The 23,162-nt window shown below is 42.9% G+C and overlaps 1 protein-coding gene across 1 annotated transcript in view; it reads right to left on the bottom strand.

Moving 5' to 3' along the window:
* Nucleotides 1-23,162, bottom strand: part of CACNA1I (calcium voltage-gated channel subunit alpha1 I) — a 483,310-nt gene that overhangs the window by 267,034 nt on the left and 193,114 nt on the right. Inside the window, exons 2-3 of the mRNA XM_061582812.1 lie at nucleotides 6,368-6,479; nucleotides 4,789-4,922 (exon numbers count right to left, since the gene is read on the bottom strand). Of these exons, the coding sequence (XP_061438796.1) occupies nucleotides 4,789-4,922; nucleotides 6,368-6,479 (246 nt within the window). The remainder of the gene's footprint in view (nucleotides 1-4,788; nucleotides 4,923-6,367; nucleotides 6,480-23,162) is intronic.

The raw sequence follows: 23,162 nt of genomic DNA, 5'->3' as shown, positions 1-23,162 counted from the left end.
CCCAGCATGTGTTCTAGTATCCCTGCGATGGCATAACAATATGGAAGCTGACTGGGGCACATGTGCACACTAGGCCCATTGTATAGTGACAAACTCATTTGCATATATTTCATTCAGACAAAATTGGGGGCAGTTGGATTCTGAATGTGTTGGAACAGGGCTGCTAAACAATCCAATCCACTGGCTGTGAGTGGACAGGAGCTGCTGGGGAAAACTAGTTCCTAATAACAGATGGTGCTTATATCAAATTTCTTTCTGGAGTGTAAGGAGGTGAATTGCACTTTGGCGTACAGCAAGATTTAGCTGCTCTTGCTCTTCTGAGACTTATTGACTTCATATGTTTCTTTGGGCTAACTGCTTGCGTAGGATTTTCCTATGGATTTCCTGTGACTTATTTGGCAGTTATTGAGGATCCATAAATTTATTCTGAAGACTCTGAAGAAGGTGTGAATTTTAAACTGAAAGGTACATTTGAGGTTTTGTGTGTGGGTCTTTTTCTGATAACTTGCTTCAAGAGCAAACAACTGCTACAGAAATAAGGCTTGTTTCTTTATGCGGGGGTGGGCGGGGCTCATGAGTAGACATAGTCCATAAGAAGGGAGGAAGCAAGCCAAGCCTATAATAGACAGTAAAATGCAAGTCCAGCCCTAGAGAGTCCTTAACATGGGAGGGACTCTTTAACCTTGCTTTCTTTGTAATATTAACCCATTAAGCAATTAAAAGGCAAGCCTAGAGACTAGAGAGTCTTGCCCACATTAATGACTCTAGGCTTGGGAAATGGGAGGGCACTGAAAGCTGCTTTCCTCCTTTCCTTTTCAAAAGGAAAACAGCTGGTCTGCTTGCTAATGTGAAAACTGATCAGCCTTAGGCACAGCGGAGGAGGAGAAGAAGCCACTTTCCTTATCTTTATTGATATTTCCTTCTTTGTATCAATATTAATATCAATATTTTTGGGAGAAAAATTTGAGCCAGTAAAAGCAGCAGATAGCAGACAAAGAACAAACTATTATCTATACCACCTGTTACTTCAACAAAATGCTTTCAAAGTGGCACTGGCCAATGGATCCATCCCTAGTGGTCAACTAGACATCTCTGGGAAGCCCGCAAGCAGAGAAGGAATGAGGGGCCTTTCCTGTGGTCATTCTCCAGTAGCTGATACTCAACAGCGCACTATCTCTACACCTGGAGGTTATGGGTGGTATTCAGTGCTAATCCTACTCAGAGTAAACTCACTGACATTAAGAACATGACTAACATTGGTTCATTAATTTCAATGGGTCTACTCTGAATAGGACATAAAAGTCTATGCATTGCCATCATGACTCATCTTCCATGAACCTGTCGCTCCATACTTTGATGGGAAGGGGGTTATAACTGAGACATTTGCTCACTTTTGGTTTAGTTTGATGGGGAATATGATATGCTCACATACACACAAATAACCGGGCTTGAATTTAGGACTGATGCACCTCTCAAAGGAAAAAGCAATTTCTCATTTGAACATGCCACTTAATTTGACTGCATGACATTTGAAATTGGCCAGCACTGAACATTATGGCTGGAATAAACGACGAGGACAACAGAAGCTCGTAGATGGGAACAAACATCTAGGCTGATTTAAAATAAGCCAGGTGACTGGCAACTCTGTGCTGCTGACTCACTAGACTGAATACAAGCATAGAGGAGATAATACTGCCATTCATGTTAAGGGCCTGCTTTCTGCCCAAGCTTGAACCCGTTGCCAGTTCAGCCAGATAAAAATGAAAGATGATTATTCTCTGTGGTGAAAAAAAAAAGGAGAGTTTCTAGGTGTGTGTACAGGGCGAGGGAGGGAGTGATGTCTGTTATTGGGAGCAACAATGCCTTTCCCTTCATATAGCACATTTTATAAAAGAAACCATTCTGCAAAACTGTGCCCACCAGTGCAGGCAGTGAAATCTCACCAAACGTTTGACTGGCAAATCCTTGTGGGCACCTTGTTCAGGGTGCAGTGAGACACATGAAGTGGAAACTAGAGCTTTACTATAGCAACTTGGCTGTTAAAAACACTCAAATGTCAACATGTCCCTGAGGTGTGCTTAGGTGGGCCAATAGGATGTAAAAGCAGAAGCACAGTGCATTTGATGAAGATGCGCTGAATGCCAACACTCTGTAAAAGGAAACCACACTGATTTGATCAAGCAGATTCTTCTCCATTCCCACCTGCCTTACTTTTGCTGCTTCTATTTTCTAGCAAGTGCCCATAATTATGCCCAGAGGGGAGCCATATATTGCAAGGATCTCTAGGGCTGCAACGTGTTTCTATCTGTTCTATAAACATAGACTTATTGCACACTCCCCCAACAACACCCACCCACTCTTGTCAGAGAGGCTAAGCCAACCTTTTTGGACAAGAGGGGACATTTCAAATTTTGAGAGAGTGCTGGGGGCACAAGTCACAAAATGCCTGTCATAGGGGGCATGGCATAACACAAGATCAGAGAATTAACATGGTGAAGCTTTTCCCATAATAGTATTTCCATCCTAGAAAAGGCTTGACCTGCTAAATTTCTGCCTGCCATGCAGCTGTTAAAGGCACAAAAACCCTATTTTCTCCAATGCCAGCCCTAAATCAAAGCTGAGGTTGCCATCTTGTAGCCACTTACCTGGAAGAAACCCCCATTAAACACAGAGACTTACTTCTGAGTAGGAAGGTATACTGTTGTACTTAACTGTACAGTAAATTCTTAATGAGTCTTTAGCTCCTGCAAAGCAGGAGACATGCCTATTCCCCTTTACAATGCTTTCACATTTGCCTTTGGACAGGGGGGGTCTTTAACATTCACCCACACTTATGGTGTAGCAGTATTTGCACAAAATAACTTCTAACCCAGCACAGGAAAGATGCATCCTGGTTGCTAGGGAAAACAGAAGGGCAAACTATGGAGATTCCAAGGACTAGGGGGAAAAGACAGACTCAGGAAAAGGGGGTGGCAAAACAACAGTTCGTCAGGACTCCAGGGATTCCGATTGCCTAAACAACTCACCAATTGTGCTGGCTAGTAAAAGTGACAGGCAGGAGCAGCCAGGCTGGTTCATTTAACAGAAATCACTTAGAATGGTACCTGCACATTTTGCTCCATAACGCCCTTTCTAGGAGGGCTAGAGGTTTACCTTTAAAAAAACAAACACCCAAAAGCTCAGATTGTGGACTACCAGATGGGGGTGCCACTGAAGGCCTTCACAGGCACCCTAGTAGCTGCAGGTGATGGCTTGATGACCCCCAGGCTAAGCCATACAGTGTTGGGGCCAGGATACAATTGATGGATGAAGTGAACCTGCCATCCTGTTCCAGTCACTGGTGACCATAGTCCTGGGAACAGGCTATTCTTCCCTTGATGCATCCTGTTTACTTTGTGCCACAGGATTCAAGGAGAGCAATTGAAAACTCAGCCTACTCTTTACTGCAGGAGGATTAACTCCCATCAGCCGCAACTAGCATTGCTAATGGTCAAGGATGATGGGAGTTGTAGTCCAACACCATCTAGAGGGCTACAAGTGGGCCACAATCCTGGTTTCTTGCCTACCTCTATCTTTGGTTCCATTTGTTGACAACATTTGACTATGCCAGAGAGACAGAGAAATTGCATCTGAGATATAGCACTTCTATGTTGCAAATTACTTTAAAGTTGTGTTTGTACTCACAACAATGTAAGGGAAATCATTGTGATTCCCATTTTACAAACAGGGAACAAAAGCTGAGAGATTGTGACTTGTCCATGAGCATCCAATGAGTTCCTTCACTGTTTGCAATGTTTTCTTTATAATTCTGTTGACTTAACAATATATTGGGGCTACACAGGGAACTATAACCTCAGTTATATTTTGTTCCATTATTCTAAATGTAAATGTAGTGCCTTCAAGTCGTTTCCGACTTATGGTGACCCTATGAATAGGGTTTTCATGAGGCTGAGAGGCAGTGACTGGCCCAAGGTCACCCAATGAGTTTCATAGCTGTTTGGGAGTTCAAACCATGGTCTCCCAGGTCGTAGTCCAACACCTTAACCACTACACCACACTCCCCCAGAATTAATGAACAATTCTACCAGGCTTCAGAGCAGAGGGAAAGAAAGGTGTCAGGGTTATACCATCAGCTCTGCTGAGAGACCGGCTGCCTTAGGCCCTTCCTCAACTGTCACCTAGCAGCAGGCATTACATAAGGCTTCATAAACTGTTTCCTTCCCAGCTTGTCATAAGAAATCTATAACTTTAAGAAATGGTACTTGAGTTTGCTTTTTTCCTCCTCCCTCTCCATTTCCTTTTGTGTTCTGCGTTTTAGATTGTAAGCCGGAGGGCAGGGAATTTTATTTTTATGTATCCACACCATACATTCAAAGCACTCTTATACCACATTAACAGTCATGGCTTCCCCCAAAGAATCCTGGGAACTATAGGTTGTTAAATGATTTCCTTACAACTCTCAGCAACCTTAACAAACTACAGTTCCCAGGATTCTTGGGAGGGAAGCCATGACTGTTAATATGGTATAAGAGTGGTTTAAATGTACTTTAAATGTTGTGGATTTGACTTTCTTTTTGGCTGAAAAGCAGAGTCAAAATGTTTGCTTAAATAAACAAACAAAGGCGCTCAGTTTATACAACAGATTACAAACAGAAGTATATGAGAATCAAATCTACTTGGCCCTCTACCGGTGCAAGACATGCTTATAGATAGAGCCCAGTTTCCATATTGGGGGCTTTCATCCAAAGACATGCTTATCAGAATTTGAAAAAGGAAGGCACGACTTACCCAGCCATAACAATGAAGAAATCCAGGCGGTTCCAGGTGTCTCCAAGGTAGCATTTCTTGCCAAAGATCCCCAAGGCCACCATTTTAAAAACCATCTCCATAGCAAAGAAAATGAAGATGAAGTCATCAAAAACCTGAAAGACCCATAAGAAAAACTGAGGTGGATTTTAAACAGCATTCACTGCCCTTTCTCCCCTTCATATTTGATGACATATTGAGCAAGTATTAATTTCACTGCTTAGAACACACACACACAGGCATAACATTCTTCTACATTGCCTTCCTGATGTATCATTGTCATGGATGACAGCAGTCATGTCTTCCTCCAGCAATATAGTCTAGCCTATAGTCTAGCACAAAAACAGATGTGTTGGTCAGTCCAGAGAGAATTGCCAGAGATGCTGCCAGGTTTGAGAGAACCTTGGACCAAGCACCTTCTGCCCACCCACCCCATTTCTGGTCACTCTCTTTTCCCTCAGAGGGGGAGGGGGCTGCCACTTATCTTAAATGTACAAGATGGCTGAGGGTTCTTTAATTTTTTTCACCTTTAAAAGAAGGGGCCTGGGCCACTGAGAGCAGGCTACTTCTCCCTGTCACATTTCCTGGAGTAGCTTCAGAGCAAGGCAGTGTTACATCACTCTGAAGCACTCCAGGAAGTGTAGCAAAAGGGAAGCAGCCACTGTAAGAGGAGAAAATGGGTGTAGAAGGATTTGCGCTGGTGTAAGTGGTACAAGTCTCTTCTTTTAAAGATTGAAAAAAGAATGAAGTAACTGTTAACCATCTTGTACATGTAAAGTAAGTAGCATCTCTCTCCTCTCCCAAGGACCATGCCTCCTCAGAACACTTGTGTGTGTGGGGGAACTGGGTTGGGGGGGCTTCAGGGGGTGTGGGGGCCTGAACCTGTGCTCCTTTACCTCCTCTTAGCACTACCTCAGATATTTATGGCAGAATCTTCAAAGAATGCTAGTTTGTGGTAAAGCTTGTCTTCAGATGCTTTTGCTGATATTCTTAACTATGCTGTCATTGAAAATATCAGTCAAACCAATGAGAATACTGGTCAAGACCTCAAGGGGTATATGAGGAGGCACCTGTCATCACCTCATGCCTCTGTTAGTATTTTCAGGAAGCTTCCCCAGCAACCTGATCAGGCTCTTCTCTCAGCATACAGAAATAAAATAGATATGCTGAGAGAAAGGGGTGGACTTTAGGGAGAGACAGAGGCAGGGAGAGAACAGATGAAAGGATGGCTGCAGGAAAATCCCCACAGCGTTTGGTGCTTCTAACAGAAACACAGCCAAGCAAGGAAGGCTGTCTTCTTCTTTCTCAACACTGCAGGGTGACAACCACAATTCTAAAGGCAAGATTGCTGGGGGAGGAAAGAAGGAGTAGTACTGTCTGTGTTAATAGTGTATAGGGGCCAGCTTAGGAGAAGAAAAGGGGGAGGGAATTTAGCACACAAAGGTAGAAGAAGCAAAAGTGGATAGGCATTCTTAACGGGGTGGGTTAGAGGGGAGATCACCCCACTGTGAAGTGTAATATGGTGGTTCACTACTGCCATTACAGAGAGGGAACTACTTACCTGCAAAATTTTACATCTGTTGGACAGGCAGTCCATATCATCACAGGGCTGGTACATCCCAAGCGTCACACAGTTCAGTAGAATCACCATCATGCTGACAAACTCAAACCAAGTGGAAGGAAGAAATAAAGTCAAGGAAAAAAAACCTCAGGTACAATCAATGCAACTAAGGGCTTATCCAAACGGAGCAGGATAATCCACGCTTTCCATATTTGGTTTGTCATCTGATAGTCCTCACTTTGCCTTTTAGTTCGCTCTTTCCCAATTAAAAAAAACGCTTTGTTGCACCCGCACCCGCAGCGGTAAGACCCCTACATTATTTTTGCTTTTTCCAAGCTCCGCCTCTAAAACCTCCCCCTATCAACCAATTGGTCAGCAAAAAAATTACGTATGATCCTCTCCCCCTTTGCAATGAAGCACAATAAGGCTGTAAAGGAGTTCTCGCCTGGGAAGGAAAGGCTGCTGGTCGGTTTCACGCCGGCCTTCCCACTAGAATGAAATTGACAAAGCGTTCCGGAGCAGTCTTGAAACCGACCAGAAACACTTTTCTTGTTTGCATTTGCCATATTACACTTAAACAAATGTATGCTTTTCTGCCTCTATTGATATTTAAGGAGATACACACACTGGCAATGCACTTATTTCTCCAAAAAAGCAAGAAATGTGTCACACACATCCTCCTTCTCCCTTTCCTTCCCACAGAGAATGAAACTGACAAAGCTTTCTGGAGCAGGCTTGAAACCAACCAGAAGCATTTTTCTTGTTTGCATTTGCGATATTACACTCATGTATGCTTTTCTGATTTGAAGCAAAAACCCCAGCAAGTAGAATGAAATTGACAAAGCTTTCCGGGGCAGGCTGAAACCGACCACCCTCCCTTTCTCGCTTGCTGTGCATTGCAGATCTCACCCAGAGCAGCCGCCCAGTTTGCAGGCTGGCAAAAAATAAAATGCATCTGTGCAGTAGTTGCAGACCCCCCCCCCCAACACTCCACCATTGTGATGATTGGTTCAATTTTCCCGGGCTTATTCTCGCACATGCGCAAAAGTGCAGATACGTGATTGGCTGGAATGAGGAGAAGGGGCAAGGGGAAACGCCCAAGAACCGCCCATCAGCTGTAAAGTCCGCGGTATTGCATCCTAACTCCTGAAGGCACAGCGGATGATTCCCGATTTTAAACAGCAAATCTCATTTTTGCCGGTATTGCAAGGAGCGGATTTAACCCGCGAAAATGCGTAACAGCGCGAGACGTCATTTGGACGACCGAAAAATAATGAACACACATAGCGGGCGTGTCACACATTTTGCTGTCGTCTGGATGAGCCCTAAGTCCAAAATCTGGCAGAATAAATACAAAATTGATTTTTTAAAAACATACACACACCCCTTCAGACTGTGCAATGTTACACCATCAGGCCAAAGGGACTTCACACACACTGTAGATGAGGATCTAAAACTGTTCCTGGATGTTACTCATCCAAATTGTAGGTGGAAGGTTCAATGTTATTGAATGCTGCTCTATAGAAACAATCCATCCTGCATGTAGAACATTAGATATCAGAGGAGCATCCTAACTTAGCTTCCACTCAGATATCTAGGTAAAAGGAGCATATTCCATGGGGAAGCATTCAACTTTGGATTTCCCATCTACAGTTTTGCCATCTCATCTGCTGTTTGTGTGAACAAAGAATTGATGAACGTAAGAAGAACCAATGGCCCATGTAGTCCAGCATCCTCTTCTCACAATGGCCAACAAGATGCCTGCGGGAAGCCTGCAAGCAGGACCTGAATGCAAGTACACTCTTTCCTCCTGAGGCTTCTGGCAACTGGTTTTCAGAAGCATACTGCCTCTGACTATGGTAGCAGAGCACAGACATCATGGCTAGTAGCCACTGACAGCCTTATCCTCCATGAATTTGTCTAATCGCCATCCCAGCAGGTGGCCATAACTGCCTCCTGTGGGAGGAAATGCCACAGTTTAGCTGTGCACTGTGTGAAGAAGTACTTTCTTGTATCTGTCCTGAATCTTCCAACATTAAGCTTCAATGGATGTCCACAAGTACTAGCGTTATGAGAAAGGGACTTTCTCCATGCCATGCTTAATTTTATACACTTCTATCATGTCACCTCTGACTCTCCTTTTCTCTAAACTAAAAAGCCTCAAATGCTCCAACTTTTCCTCCTAGGGGAGTCGCTCCATCCCCTGATCATTTTGGTTCCTCTTTTCTGAACCTTTTCCAGCTCTACAATATCCTTTTTGAGGTGAGGCAATCAGATCTGTACACAGTATTCCAAATGAGGCCTCACCATAGAATTATATAAAGGCATTGCGATATCAGCAGTTTTATTTTCATTACCTTTCCTAAGGATCCCTAGCATGGAATTTGCCATTTTCACAGCTGTAGCACACTGGGTCAACATCTTCATTGAGCTGTCTGCTACGACCCCAAGGTTCCATTCCTCATCAGTCACAGCCAATTCAGACCCCATGAGTGTACATGTGAAATTAAGATTTTTTGCTCCAATATGCATAACTTTACACTTGTTTACATTGAATTGCATTTGTCATTGTAATGCCCATTCTTTGAGAACTCTTGGATGGATGCCATCTGGACCCAGCAATTTGGCAGTTGTTATTTTGTCTATTAAGCCTAGAACTTCATCTCTTGTCACTACTATTTGCCTCAGTTCCTTAGACTCCCTTCCTGAAAAAGTTAGTTCAGGCACAGAGATCTGCCCTATATCGTCTGCTATGAAGACATTTGCAAAGAATTCGTTTAGCTTCTCTGTAGTCTCCTGCTTTAGCACACCTTTGACTACTTCATCTACCACCCTAGAATAACCAAAGCAAGGCTGTCATAGACTGAGGCGGAAAAACAAGTAAAGTAAAAACATGTATAAATGCAAAGCTGAAGCAATATTCAACATGAAAAGACACAAATATCAATGTTTAGCTGTCTGATAAATCCTTTTTTTGTAGCACTGTTTTATTGAGTTTTCATACTGGGTAATACAGGGGGGAAATAAACAAACCCCTCCCTCCCCGTAAATGACAAAACATATTATAATTTAGTTACAATTACCCTGTCCCTTCTTGGTTGCTCATATTTATTTTGGTTCCCTTAGGATAAAACACCCCCCACCCAAAAAAGCAATCTCTTCTGACGCAATTGGTACAAACATATGAGCCCTCTTAAGGCACTGTCACACATGTGGGACTGCGTGTTGCACCCCATGCCAACCACTTCCATCTGTTGAGGCCATATCTGCCAAACTCACGTAGGTTCCAGCTCGGGAAGACAGTCTGTGTGCTTTTAGCAGGTTGCTCTGCTGCTGATGACAGCATGCCCTCCACTTGTGAAGAGCTTAGGCGAGGGGTGGGCGAGGGTCAGGATGAATGTGCACAGTACTATTCTCCTTCCTCATGTGATTATGGTGATGAGTTTGATAATGCCTGAAGAGGGCTGAGTTCGTAGGTTCGACTTCCCAATATGTGAGTACTGGCCACTACTCTTCCATGAAACCACTTGATTTCTGTCTCCCGTGTTGAATCCTAATTTGGTAAATTACTTTATCTATTATGAATAAATCCCCATTTTTTCAACCCTGCCGCCTTCTATAGGTATTTCTATTTTTGTGTGGTCTTTAAGGATTCACTTATCCTTAATTAATTATCCTTATCACTTATAAGATAGACTTATCCCTCATGAATCTGACTAATACTCTTTTAAAGCCATCCAAGTTGGTGGCCCTTGCTATGTCTTGTGGTAGCAAATTCCGTAGTTTAACCATGTGCTGCATGAAGAAACACTTGGTTTAGTCTGTCCTGAATCTCCCATCTTTTATAGAGCAATACAAACTATAGGAAGTCAGCATAATTATGCCAGCCTAAATTAAGACAGAGTAAATTACCTCTACTCCATACTTCAGCCCTACTTCAGGAGCAGGGCTACTGCCAGCGGAGCCAGCCCCCAAGTCTGGCAGAGGGAAAACATGCCTTTAAAACAGAGTTTATCTTACACCACCCTCCACTGGGTTGCTAGGCCATATGACTGTGCTGAAAGGAGTTTGAATAGAGGTAAGTCTCCCCTGTTTCATCCCACCCCCACTACACCCCTTTTGGGGGACTTATCCAGTCCTCCGCTTACACTGGTATATCTCTGGCTGAGCTGGGATAGGGCATTTTAGCCACCGTAGCCCCACCTGAGCCTGAGCTCAGCCAGCTCAGCTGGAGATCTGTCTATTCCAAACCCCCCTCATCCGGAGGATATTGGATTTAGATTCCTCCCTCAGCTCCACAAGATGTCCCTGGGTTGATGTTTAATGAGACAGAGAGAAAAATGTATTTGTATACTTGCCTTTTTTCTAAACTTCGCAACCTTTCCTCATAGGGGAGTTGCTCCAGCCCCTTGACCATTTTGGTTGCCCTTTCTGCATCCAAAATTCTGCAAGTCATTTCTCAGCAGTGAATGAGGAAGGAGCCCCTGCTTACACTGAGCTTTATGTATGCATCAATGCCCACACTGGAACAGCAGATTGGAGCAATTAGATAGGAAAGATGAGATTTAGAGGAAATGTCTCTCCAACAGTGGGTACCAATGAAAACTAGATTGTCTTCAAATGATTCTCTCTTCCTCTTTCACAAGAACTTAGGCATACTGATTTCTTCCAGGCACCACATTGGAAGGTACAGATCACTGGTCCATCTAAACTGTTATTTTGCTCCCAACAGTGACCAGTGCTGGATATAACTTCCATCATGGGCTTAATTATGTTACACTTTAAGTAGGGGGGACATTGGTTTCCATACCTCAGCTGGTGATCAGTAAACATCCTAAAGCATGAGGATTGATAGACCTTATAATTGTTTTCCTAGTTACTACATGTTGTTCTTGCAGATGCTTATCAGAATGAACAGCAAAGCCTTCATTTTTGGAGGTTTATACCAAGATAATGCCTAATAATCAACAGTCAGAAAGCCACTTCATCCTTATTTTCTTACATATTTTACACAAACACACAAATATTTTTTATTCATTTTAAATTTGTTTGACCAAACGGTACTTCTCTTTGTATGTTATGAAGCACTGCAAACACATGAGAGCATGAATTATTATTTGCACCCCTTTCTATTCTATGCAATCCTGCCCTGATTTTTTCTTTTCCAAATCGAACCATCCTAAATCCAGATTTACATTTACGCTACAAGTTTTCTAAATTGCTGTTGCAGTGGCAAGCAGCCTTAAATTGGATGAAAGTGCTTTATGCTCTTTGTTTTGAAGCTTATACATTTAAATTTAGTTTAAATGAGAATAAAGCCCCTATTATTCCTCCTCCAATCAACGTCTATACAGATAAAAGGACATGCTCAGACTGGGTTTTACTAGAATGTGTAATTTTGAGGTAGATTTAAGATACCCTGGGGTCTGTTGCTCAGTGGGAATAGCAAATAGGCCAAGCAAGATATAAGAAGAAGCAAGGAAAGGAATACTACTTGATAGCTCATTCCTGAACACGTTTGCTTATTTACTTCCTTCCAAGCAGATGTGTTTGCAGCCTTCCATCCTAGTCCTAAAGTTGCAAAGGATGTAAATTCTACTGAATTTAATAGGACTGAGCTTCATGAAATTGCCCTGATTCAGTTTGAGACTCAGGGGGGAGTGCAATGAATATGCCTTCGTACAAAGATTCACTGTGCCTCTAGAGAAATCCTTGAAAAATACAGACCCCCTCTCTTTGCCGTAAACATAAAGGGAATTGGGGGCTAGTAGCATATGTATGGCATTCTAGAAAGTTGAATATTTCTGACATAAGGACTATACAAAATCAATTAACACCATACACTGTTAAGTTCTAGAACAAGCAACCATAAAATAAGGAACTTCTTTCAACAGTAACCGTCCCACCATTTTGAATTCCCATGGGGGCTGCAAAACTGGAACCACCCCAATTTTCATCCTTCAAAAGCTTGGAATAAACATATGCACATTCCCTCTGGGAAGAGAAGCTGGTAGCTGAACCTGGTCTGTCTTGGCTTCATAATTTCTCCAAGGATGTTTCAGCAGCCAAATTCAATGGTTTTCTGCTCTGCATTTTGCTAGGGAGTTCTCCTTTCTATGTTAAATAGTTTGAAGATAGCCTGGATATTTCTTGCAATCATTTGACAATCTAATTTATTTCTATGATGGAGAATAGTGAAAGGCACATATACGACTAGGTTAATGTCACTGTAAATTTATTATAATGTTAATATTATTTATTTATTTGTCTGTTTATTTATTTATTTATATCTTGCCCTTCCTCTCAGTAGGAGACCAAGGTGGCAAACAAAAAAACTAAAAACACTCTAAAACATTATAAAAACAGACTTTAAAATATATTAAAATGTCTTTAAAACACTTTTTAAAAAAAGCTTTAAAAACATCTTTAAAAGCTATTCCAACACAGATCCAGACTGCAATAAGGTCTCTACATAAAAGAGTTGTTGAAACAGGAAGGTTTTCAGTAGGTGCCGAAAAGATAACAGAGATGGCGCCTGTCTAATATTTAAGGGGGGGGATTCCAAAGGGTAGGTGCTACTACACTAAAGGTTCGTTTCCTATGTTGTGCAGCATGGATCTCCTGATAAGGTATCTGCAGGAGGCCCTCACCCGCAGAGCGTAGTGATTGACTGGGTATATAAGTGGTCAGAGGATCTTTCAGGTATCCTAGTCCCAATCTATATAGGGCTTTGTACACCAAATCTAGAACCTTGAACTTGGCCCGGTAGCTAATGGGCAGCCAGTGCAATTATTTCAGCAGTGGGGTAATGTGTTGGTGATACCCTGCCCCAGTGAACAGTCATGCTGCTGCATTTTGCACCAGCTGCAGCTTCCAGACCAACCTCAAGGGCAGCCCCACATAGAACACATTACAGTAATCTAGCCTTGAGGTTACCAGTGAATGGACAACAGAGGTCAGGCTATCTCGGTCCAGAAACAGCTGCAGCTGTCTTACCAGCAGAAGCTCCTAGCCACTGAGGTCACCTGGGCCTCCAGTGACAAAGATGGATCCAGGAGCACCCCCAGACTACGGACATACTCTTTCAGAGGGAACACAACTCCATCCAAAGCAGGCAACTGACCAATTATCTGAACTTGGGAACCACCAATCCACAGTGCCTCCATCTTGCTAGGATTCAGACTCAGTTTATTGGCCCGTAACCATCCAATTTATATCAAATATCTGAACCACAGGACAGATACATCACTACAAAATGAATAATATAGCTTGGTGAGATCACCAGGATCTTTTCAGCAGTTACTTAAGTAGCTGACACCATCTAATCTCATGTGGAAGTGTCAAACTTTCCCAACAGTGCAATCCTATGCAAGTGTGACTCAGAAGTAAGTCCTATTGATTTCAAGGAGCCTAACTCTTTAAAAAGTGGGTTAATGGTTGCAGCCTAAGAGGTTTTGCAAGTATTAATGAATTTTTTCTTAGCTTTCTTTGAGATGCTTCATCTGAACTAGATAGCGAGTTATTGTCCTGCTTGTGGGCTTCCCAGAGGCATTTGGTTAGCCACTGTGAGAAAGAAGATTATAGCACCTTGGTCTACTCTTCTTATATTCTAAACCTCAGAGTGAGCTTTGACTGTGAGTGAAATCCAGGGACAATCAAAGGAGGTACAGAACTGCCCAGAAACAATTTGCTAGCCTTATGAAACCTCTTTTGCCTTGTTCAAAATTTCTCAGATACTTTGCCTGAGGAGGAGCCCCGAAACTTGTTTTGAATTTGCCTCTAGGAGAAATTTCAGCAGCTCAAATGTGAAAGACAGACGAGTACCCAGTTCTGCTGAATCATAGGAGACATCTTCATTCAGTGGGTTGCAGTATTGCAGTGTTCTCAGTTTTCATAAATTGTCTCAGTGGGATTTTAAACCAAATACTGCATTTGTGTGATTCAAAAATGCTATTAAAAACCTTTCTCCCTTTCAACCATATTTTTTGCCCCTAATATAAGTTGGGAGTCATTTGCATGATGGCTTGAGCCCATCCAAGTGCCATCAGCTTCTAGCTTTGCTGCTGCCATGGGCTGCGCTGGTTATGTGAAAGCCAAGCCCAAGTGCCAAGCTGAGCACAATCTGCTTTTTGAGGGGTTGTGAGCGATGCTGAGTGAAAAGCCAATACCGTCTCAGGTTCAGTGTGTAGCAAAGCAGTAGGGTAATAGGAGACTTTCACACTTCCCATTCAGCCTGTGGCAGCACAGGTAAAGGCTAGCATAAGCTGGCTAAAAGCTGTTTCAGTCATGGGCTTAAATGTTTGGATGAATGATTCCAGCATGTCCAAAAGGAATAACCAGAGATAAAATAAGTCAGGTGAGAGAAAAAGACCTTTGTAACCACTACCACCCTGGGAATCAGGAGAGCAAACAGAAGGGGTTAATTTCAACTATCTGCGTCCTTCTATGTGTCTCATCACTGTCAGGCACAAAGACTATCTCTAGTCACCACAGCAACAAACCTGAACCAGGTTTATAATCCTGCCTTTTTGCTATATCTCATCCCCACCACTTTCTGTTTATCTTCCCCCCTGCCCCCAAACCCTCTCCTATGTCTAAGCGTGTAATTAATTTCAACTGCTGACAAAGCCGGTATTCAAAATCCACATCACTCAGTCAGAAGTTTCATTACTAATTAACTTTCTTCAGTTCAAGTTTTTTAACTGGCAATGAACTTTCCTTTTCTGGCTCCCACCATCCAGGTCTTCTAAACTCCTACTGCTAATCTCTTTCTGTGTGCCTCCCTCTCTTCATCTTCTCACTGTCAGCCTGCATTTTGGATGGGGGGGCACAGAGAAGTCAATGACATTTCAGGATAGAGCTGGACCCCATGGGTGGGCAGTACTTAAAAATAAATAAATAAATCAAGACAAGACAAGACAAGAAATAAATAAATCAAGACAGAATTGTCACACTGAATTAGGCCGTCTGTCTGTTTGGACCAGCCTCCTCTTTCTGGGAGTGCCATTCTCCAGATGGTTCACAGGAACTTGCAAGAAACCCTGTTGTGAACAATTATGTAATCATTCACCCTGAGGGGAAGTTTCTTCCTAAAATACTGTTGGTTAGTAGGTAGTTGGTGTCCTTAAGCAAACAAAGGCTTATGCCTTGTTTTATAATAACTTTTTTGTCATCTTGACTTGAAAATGGACTATTCTAGTTAAACCACAATTTCCACTCCATTTTAAAGTCCTCTACAGTTGCTCTTTCCTGATTATATTCACCCACCCACCCACCGAGTTTCTTTTATATTTCCATGCTGTCTTGGTCCAGTAGTGCAATACCTTAATCCCACATAATGCAAATGAACAAATAAAATGATGGTCTGGAAAGGTAAACCATTAATTTTAATTTCTGGTGAAAACTCATTGCAGTTGGTTCTATCTGAAAGAACCACATTTATAATTCCATTTCCATTTTGGAGATAATGACTGCCTCTCACCTCTCTCCTTGGCTACTGGTGGCCAGGATCTAGCTGTGACTCTAACAAGACTACCATTTGTATTCTGAAATATGAGAGCAGAGTTTGGGACTTTCATCTACTAAAAGCCTCATCGTTTTGAGGACAATTAATGAGGTCTACTTTCATACCTCTTGGAGGTCACTCATAGGGTCGCCATAAGTCATAATCGACTTGAAGGCACATAACAACAACAACTTTCAAACCAGACCATAAATGGAGAGTGATCATAAAACAGTTCTAATGCATACACCCATTAGCATTAAACCCTATAATGTATATACTTAAAAAATTCTTTTAAATCTTTTGATGGATTTCTAATAGCTTGGTTCATGGATGTGGACACTGTGATCCAGTACACTGAAAGCTGTACTTAGATCTGGAAAAGCTGGGTTCGCATCTTCACTTAGGCATGGACTGAAAGCCTCTTCAAACAATCCTTTTTTGTATTTGACCTGATATTCCTGACTACAAAATACTTGCTTTACAGGTCTCATTTTACTGTGTATGCATGTATTTTTATATTCTTGTCTTTTTAAAATAAATGCCAGTGGCAATTTGGCCTTTCCCTCTGTGGATTTTAAAGTGACAAGCATATACAAAAATACACGCATACCCAAAACATAGAAGACCCACAACTCAAGTCATTCGTACCTGAGGTTTTTTCCCAAGTGCTACAATTAAGTATTGTTAGAAACAGCCATCACACAAAGCACTAGATCACAATCTGGATTCCAATGTCTGTAATATAAGATGATTAATTACCTTCCTGATGACCAGAGATGACCAATGGATAGCCCATGGTCAGCAACTGGCCTACCAAGGTCCTTCTCCTGGAAAAACTTTCACCAGAACTTGAGCACATAGTATCTGCACCTGCATCTGCGTGCACGCACACACACACGCATATGACAGAGAGAGCAAAATAGGCACATACAAGACAGACAGACAACTGGAGTTGGGTCTGTTCCTTCAGCAGCGAAGCAGCTCTGGCTGGGAACTAAAGACCTTCCTCTTTCCAAAGCCTTTTAAGTAGAGACCTTATTCTAGTCTGTGGCTGCGTTGGAATTGCTTTTTAAGATGTTTTCAAAACCTTTTTAAAAATATGTTTTAAAGATGTTTTGTTTTAATGTTTTGTTTTAATATATTTTAAAGTCTGTTTTTAAGATGTTTTTAGTGCTTTGTTTGCTGCCCTGGGCTCCTTCTGGGAAGAAGGGTGGGATATTAACTTATATACAAGCTGGAGGCTCCCCCATCTCCTGGCTTTAAGCCAGGACCTGATCCAGGCAGGTGCTTCTATGGACTTCCCCATCCTCTACATGCAATAAGCCAGTCACTTCAGTGGTAGCCTTGAAGCTCCTACCTGGGTTGCCATTTCTTCTGCCTGTGGGAGTGATGGGGAGAGTCCAGATAGGGTCTGGGACCCAGCCAGGAATCCAGCCAGCTGGAGTGGGGACCTCCAGTCTTAGGGCAAAGGTGTCAGAATCCAACAGTTCTTCAGGGTCACTGGTATCTGCTGGAGGGTTCTGCTCCTCTGGGCAGGGCAGAACCCTATTGACACAATGGTTTTCCTATACAGAATTACACCTGCATGGGAAAGTCACAGGTAAACTACTTGATTTCTGTCACATGCTTTTTGTGGGGCTCCCCTTGTATCTGATCTGGAAGCAACAGCTAGTACAGAATGCAGGAGCCATTCTTCTCACAGGAACAGGCTACTGGCAATTTTACCTCTCTGCTGAGAGAGCTGCACCAGTTGCCAATCTACTACCAAGGCAGGTTTGAGGTTCTTGTGTTAATTCACAAAGCCCTTTACAACTTGGGCCCACCTTAAAGACCATCTGATTACTTATGCTCCATCCCGATCATTGAGATCCTCTGATGGAGCTCTTCTGGTGGTTCCCTACACTCTTGAGGTTTGGTCGGCCTCCCCTAGGGGCTAAGCCTTTAGTGTGGCAGGCCCCGCCCTGTGGAACATCCCACCATTAAAGGCTCTGCAGGAATTAGCCTTGCTCTACCTTTAGACATCTCATAAAATCTGTTATTCAGACAGGCCTTTGAAACCTGAATTTCATTCTCCAAACCAGTTTTTATTGATGTTATTCTAATTATGTATGTTGTATACCACCTTGCTGTATTTTTATGAAAAGTGTGGTCTATAAATATTTCAGAAAGAAAGAAAGAAAGAAAGAAAGAAAGAAAGAAAGAAAGAAAGAAAGAAAGAACACAAAATGGAAAGATATCTAGGAAAGTAGCATTCAGCAATACTACATGCCAGAAGGATCCTGGAATTGTTGTTGATCACAAGCTGAATATGAGCCAATAATGCAATATGGCTGCAAAAAAGGCAAATGCTGTTTTAGGCTGCATTAACAGAAGTATAGTTTCCAAATCATGTGAAGCATTGGTTCCCCTCTATTCGGCACTGGTTAGGCTTTAAGAAAGATGAAGACAAATTGGAACAGGTTCAGAGGAGGGAAGCAAGGATAATCAGGGGACTGGAAACAAAGCCCTATGAATAGAGACTGAAAGAATGGGGCATGTTTAGCCTAGAAAAGAGAAGACTGAGGGGAGATATGATAGCACTCTTCAAGTCCTTCAAAAGTTGTCACACAGAGGAGGGCCAGGATCTCTTCTCAATTGTCCCAGAGGGCATGACATGGAATAACGGGCTCAAGTGACAGGGAGCCAGATTTTCACTAACATCAGAAAAAACTCCTAACTGTTAGAGTGGTTTGACAATGGAATAATTTACCTTGGGAGGTGGTGGGCTGTCCAACACTGGAGGCATTCAAGAGGCAGCTAGACAGCCACTAGTCACGGATACTTTAATATGGATTCTGGCATTGAGCAGGCGATTGGACTCGATGGCCTCATAGGCCCCTTCCAAATCTACTATTCTATGATTCTATGGCAGCCAGATGTGCACAATTAACCTCTTTCCACATCTCCTCCAAAATCACCACTGTTCACAAAAGCCCATCACAGTTGTCACCTGTCTTTCATAGTGGGTACTCTCCCAGTCAGATGAGCCACCGACATTATTCCTCCCTACTCACTCTGTGCTTCTACCCCACCCTTCAAAGTGGCTCTGTATTCTGGGTTTGTGGTCTCTTCATTTGAATCAGGTTCATGATGACTGCAATTTTCCAACCTCTCCTTTACGCAGCTGTATTCAGAATAGTACAGCAAAGCTCCATCCCTTCCTTGGATTGTCTGTTCTGATACCCTCTATTGTCTGTTCTCATACAGGAACATGAGCAAGGAGCAGGATACCTTTGGTTTGCCGCAAGGTGATTAATATTTCATTTAAAGCAGAAGGAATGGCCTGTGGTATGAATGCTAAATCACCAGACAATGCTAGGCAATAAAGCTCTCTGCCACACCTTCCTGCCATTTTACTGATTTTCTGTTCTCCCTCTTGTCCTCCATCTTCCTATTCTCACTTCTCTCTCTCTCTCTCTGACTGGCTTTCTTATCCTGGCTGGCTTTTTACACAATACATGCGACAGCGTGGCACATCCAGCAGCACAGTCTGAATCTGTCAGTCTGAATGAATAGGGGTGTCTAATTTATTTTACTTCTCAAATATTCTTCTCTTGTGGGGAGGGAGGGTGCGGAGAAGGCTTTTAGTAGACACCAGATCTCCTCAGTCCTCTGCAACTGGGTTGGGAGTGGAGACAGACAAAGCATGTTTCAACCCCTGTCAGAGTTAAGATTGTTGAGCACACTGACATATTTATACACTCTTCCAAGGGAAAATGGGATGCTTCCTAGTAAATGTTTTAAAGTTTGCACCAAGGGAGTGTCAATGTCACTTTCCTAATTTATATCTCTGAGTTGACTCACATGCCTCTGAATACCAGTCACCGGGGAACATTAGCAAGAATATAGGAGCATAAGAAACTACCTCATACTGAGTCAGGCCATTGGTCCATTTAGCTCCGTGTTGTTGACTGACACCAGCTTTCCAGGGGTTCAGACAGGGTCTTTCCCAGCCCTGCTGGAGATGCTGGGGATTGAACCTGTGACCTTTTGCATACAAAGCAGCTGCTCTGCCACTGAGCTGTAGCCCATCACTGAGCTCTTTGAGGATTATTGCACTCCTGTCCTGCTGAAGGGATTCCAAAAGGCATCTGGTGGGCCACTGTGGGAAACAGCACGCTGGACTAGATAATGTATTATTTATTTATTAAATTTATATCCTGCCCTTCCTTCCAGAAGGAGCCCAGGATGGCAAACAAAAGATAAAACACTAAAAACATATTTTAAACATCTTAAAAACAAAACATCTTAGAAACATTTTTTAAAAGTCTTTTAAAACATCTTTGAAATCACCTTAAAAAACAATTCCAACACAGATGCAGACTAGGTTGAGGTTTGGGCCTTTTGGTATGATCCAGCCTTGGCTCTGATCCAGTAGGGCTTGTTTTATGGTTTCATGAATCCTGCATTTCCCTCCCCCTTTCTCAGAAAAACAGCTGTACATCTTCCAACAATGCACAGAGGAAAGAAAGTATATTTGTTCTATATAAAGCGAATAATATGTTAGCATTTTAAAATTTGGTAAGCAAGAGCAAATTTATGGAATATGGCTCACAAGATCAACGGCAGCTGGTAAGTTGGGATGGTTTTGAGCTCAAAACTGGCTCAGTTCAGGGCTGGCCCTACCATTAGACAAATACGTGGAGAATAATAAGGCTATCAATGGTTAGCTGCCATGGTGGCTCTGTTCTACTTCCACCGTTGGGGGCAGTACTCCTCTGAATGCCAGTTGCTGGGAATCGCAAGTGGGGAGAGTGCTGCTGCATTCCTATTCTGCTTGTGGGCTTCCCATAGAGATCTGGTTGGCCACAGTAAGAACAGATGCTGGACTAGATGGGCTTTTGGCCTGATCCAGCAGGCTTTTCTTTTATTCTTCTGATGCAGGAAATTGTGTCCTCTTTTGCATCTGGCCACCCAAGCTGCTGTCATTATTCACCAGCACAATCCTATGCATGTTTACTCAGAAGTAAGTGTCAGTATGTTCAATGGGGTAAGCGTGCACATGATTGCTGGCAGGGGCTGGGGGCAGGATTTGCTGATCTGTCTCTTGCAGGAAAATGTCTTGGCGGGCCCTGAAAGGGCTATTGCTGAGCCCTGGCCCTGTATCAACGTAGCTTTTTGATAAAAGACCAATCCTGGCTTTATAATCTACAGCAAGCCTGTTTGCTTTCTTTTTTCTATGAACACCTGTGGCTGGAAAATAACCTGGTTGGCACATCCATACAATGGGAATGAGCCCAATTCAAATTCTGAGCTTCAATATGTTTCACATCCTTCCTTTGTGAGATCAGCACAGCAACAACAGCACCTGTACCTGAGGACATCACCCTGAGAAGAATAACAGTTGAAATAGATATATCTGTACCAATTCTGTTTGGTGAGGACCAAAAGCTATGGACTGTCTTAGCTTCACTGATGATATTGTTACCCTCTTTAATTGCCTGCCTGTTTCCTGTTTCTGATAAAAAGATTATTTGTCCTAATATCTTCAGCTATTAGTACACCAGATGTCTTTTCTAGCCTCTTAAAATTCCTCAGACTGTTTGGCAGGCAAAGCCGGACTGTTCCATTAGTAGCACTTGTTCATGTTTAAAGGATATTTATTTTGGCCTGAATAAATTCATGTACATGCCCACGTAATTGCTGAAGGGGATTCCCCTTGCTTTGCTTGCTTGCTTTCTGACAGCCTCCTTTTGCAGTGATGCAACTCTTGTGTTGACTGTAGCAAAGTTTGACAGCGATGGGCCTCTAATTAGATCTTCAGCTGCCTCCTTGCTGATGCTGTGCATTTTAAAGTTTCCAGTTTTCTTCCTTCAGGCCACTTCATGCTTCCTAGCTTCATGGGTGACTTTTTCTCTTCTCTAGCTCTGGGTTCTTCCACAGTTTGCTTTTTCCCTCTCTAGACATACTTGCTAAAGTTTTACATATGGGACTTCCAATCCATTTTATCCGTTCACTTAATTTTCAGTGCTTCTCCCTCCTCCCCCTTCAGCTCATTCACTTCCACTGCCAAAACTCTTAGGAACAGATGAAGCTTATACAGAGTCAGACCATTAATCCATCTAGCTCAGTATCGTCTACAGTGACTGGCAGCAGGTCTTCAGGGTTTCAGTCTTTTCAAGCCCGATCTGGAAATGCCAGGGACTGAACCGAGACATTTTGCATGCAAAGCATGTGCTCTACCACTGAGCAATGGATGACCCTTACGCAACCACAGAATCTTCTTAATGTAAAGTGAACACTGGCCTTGCAGGAGGGTTGCCACCTTTTGTTTTTATTGGTCATTTACATATTATATTTCTAACCTATCTTTTCTCCAAGGAGCGCAAGCTGAATTATAGTGACTGGCCCAAGGTCAAGCTGAGAGAGGGTTTGAAACTGGGTCTCTGTTCCTTCTGGAGCCGAGGAACGTGGGCGCACACGGTTCAGTAAAGTTTTCTCTTTATATTAAAGTTACAGTTATATCAAAAGTTTTTTGACTCATTCACCTAACTATGCTTTCTAAGAACTATTTCCCTGACTAGCACTGACTAAGCAAGCCTCTGGTTACAGACGTTGACTCAGCATCCCCTCCTTGTTAATGCCCCCCTTAAATAGGTTTCACTTTCGCATGCAAATGACGGCTCCTCCTAACCACCGCCGGCCATTGTTCTTCACGCCTCTGAATTCTGTGAGAGTGGGGGGAGAGGGGTTGGACCTCAACCTCTCCCTCCAACTGAGGGAGGCTAGCTGACTGGATAGGCGTGGGAAACTGCTGAGTGCCTGGCTGGGAATCAGCAAGTGGATCAAGTGGCTCTTTGGGTGCAGGAGAAAGGGGCGTGTCCTCAGATGCAACCTGTGACAGCTCTCCCTGCGCTTCCATGGGAGGAGTTGGGATTTGGGTGCGCTGAGATCTTTCCGCCCTCAACCCCACACCCGAGTCCTCAAAGTCAGAGTCCTCCTCCTGCAAGCCCTCCCCCCTGTCGTTGGTCACAACAGTCTGCCTGATCCTAGTCTAGCACTCTCAAGCAATATCCTGCACTGGGTCACTCCAGTGCTTTTAACAGTACCATGACCTGCAGACACCAGCTGTCAGGGATGAATCTATCAAATCCACACTTTCCAAAACAATATAAGAACTGAAACACAGCCATTCTTCAGAATTTACACTTCTCTGAATTATGTGATGCAGTTCTCCAACCCACAATATTCACATCAACGCATGTATTAGGGGAAAGTGTGCAATAAAATGAGTATATTGAGGAAAATAAC

Source organism: Rhineura floridana, chromosome 8 (genome assembly GCF_030035675.1).
Source record: "Rhineura floridana isolate rRhiFlo1 chromosome 8, rRhiFlo1.hap2, whole genome shotgun sequence".
NCBI classification, from domain to species: Eukaryota; Metazoa; Chordata; class Lepidosauria; order Squamata; family Rhineuridae; genus Rhineura; species Rhineura floridana.
The sequence above is the reverse complement of the archived record's forward strand: the minus strand, read 5'-3'. Positions and strand labels throughout refer to the sequence as shown.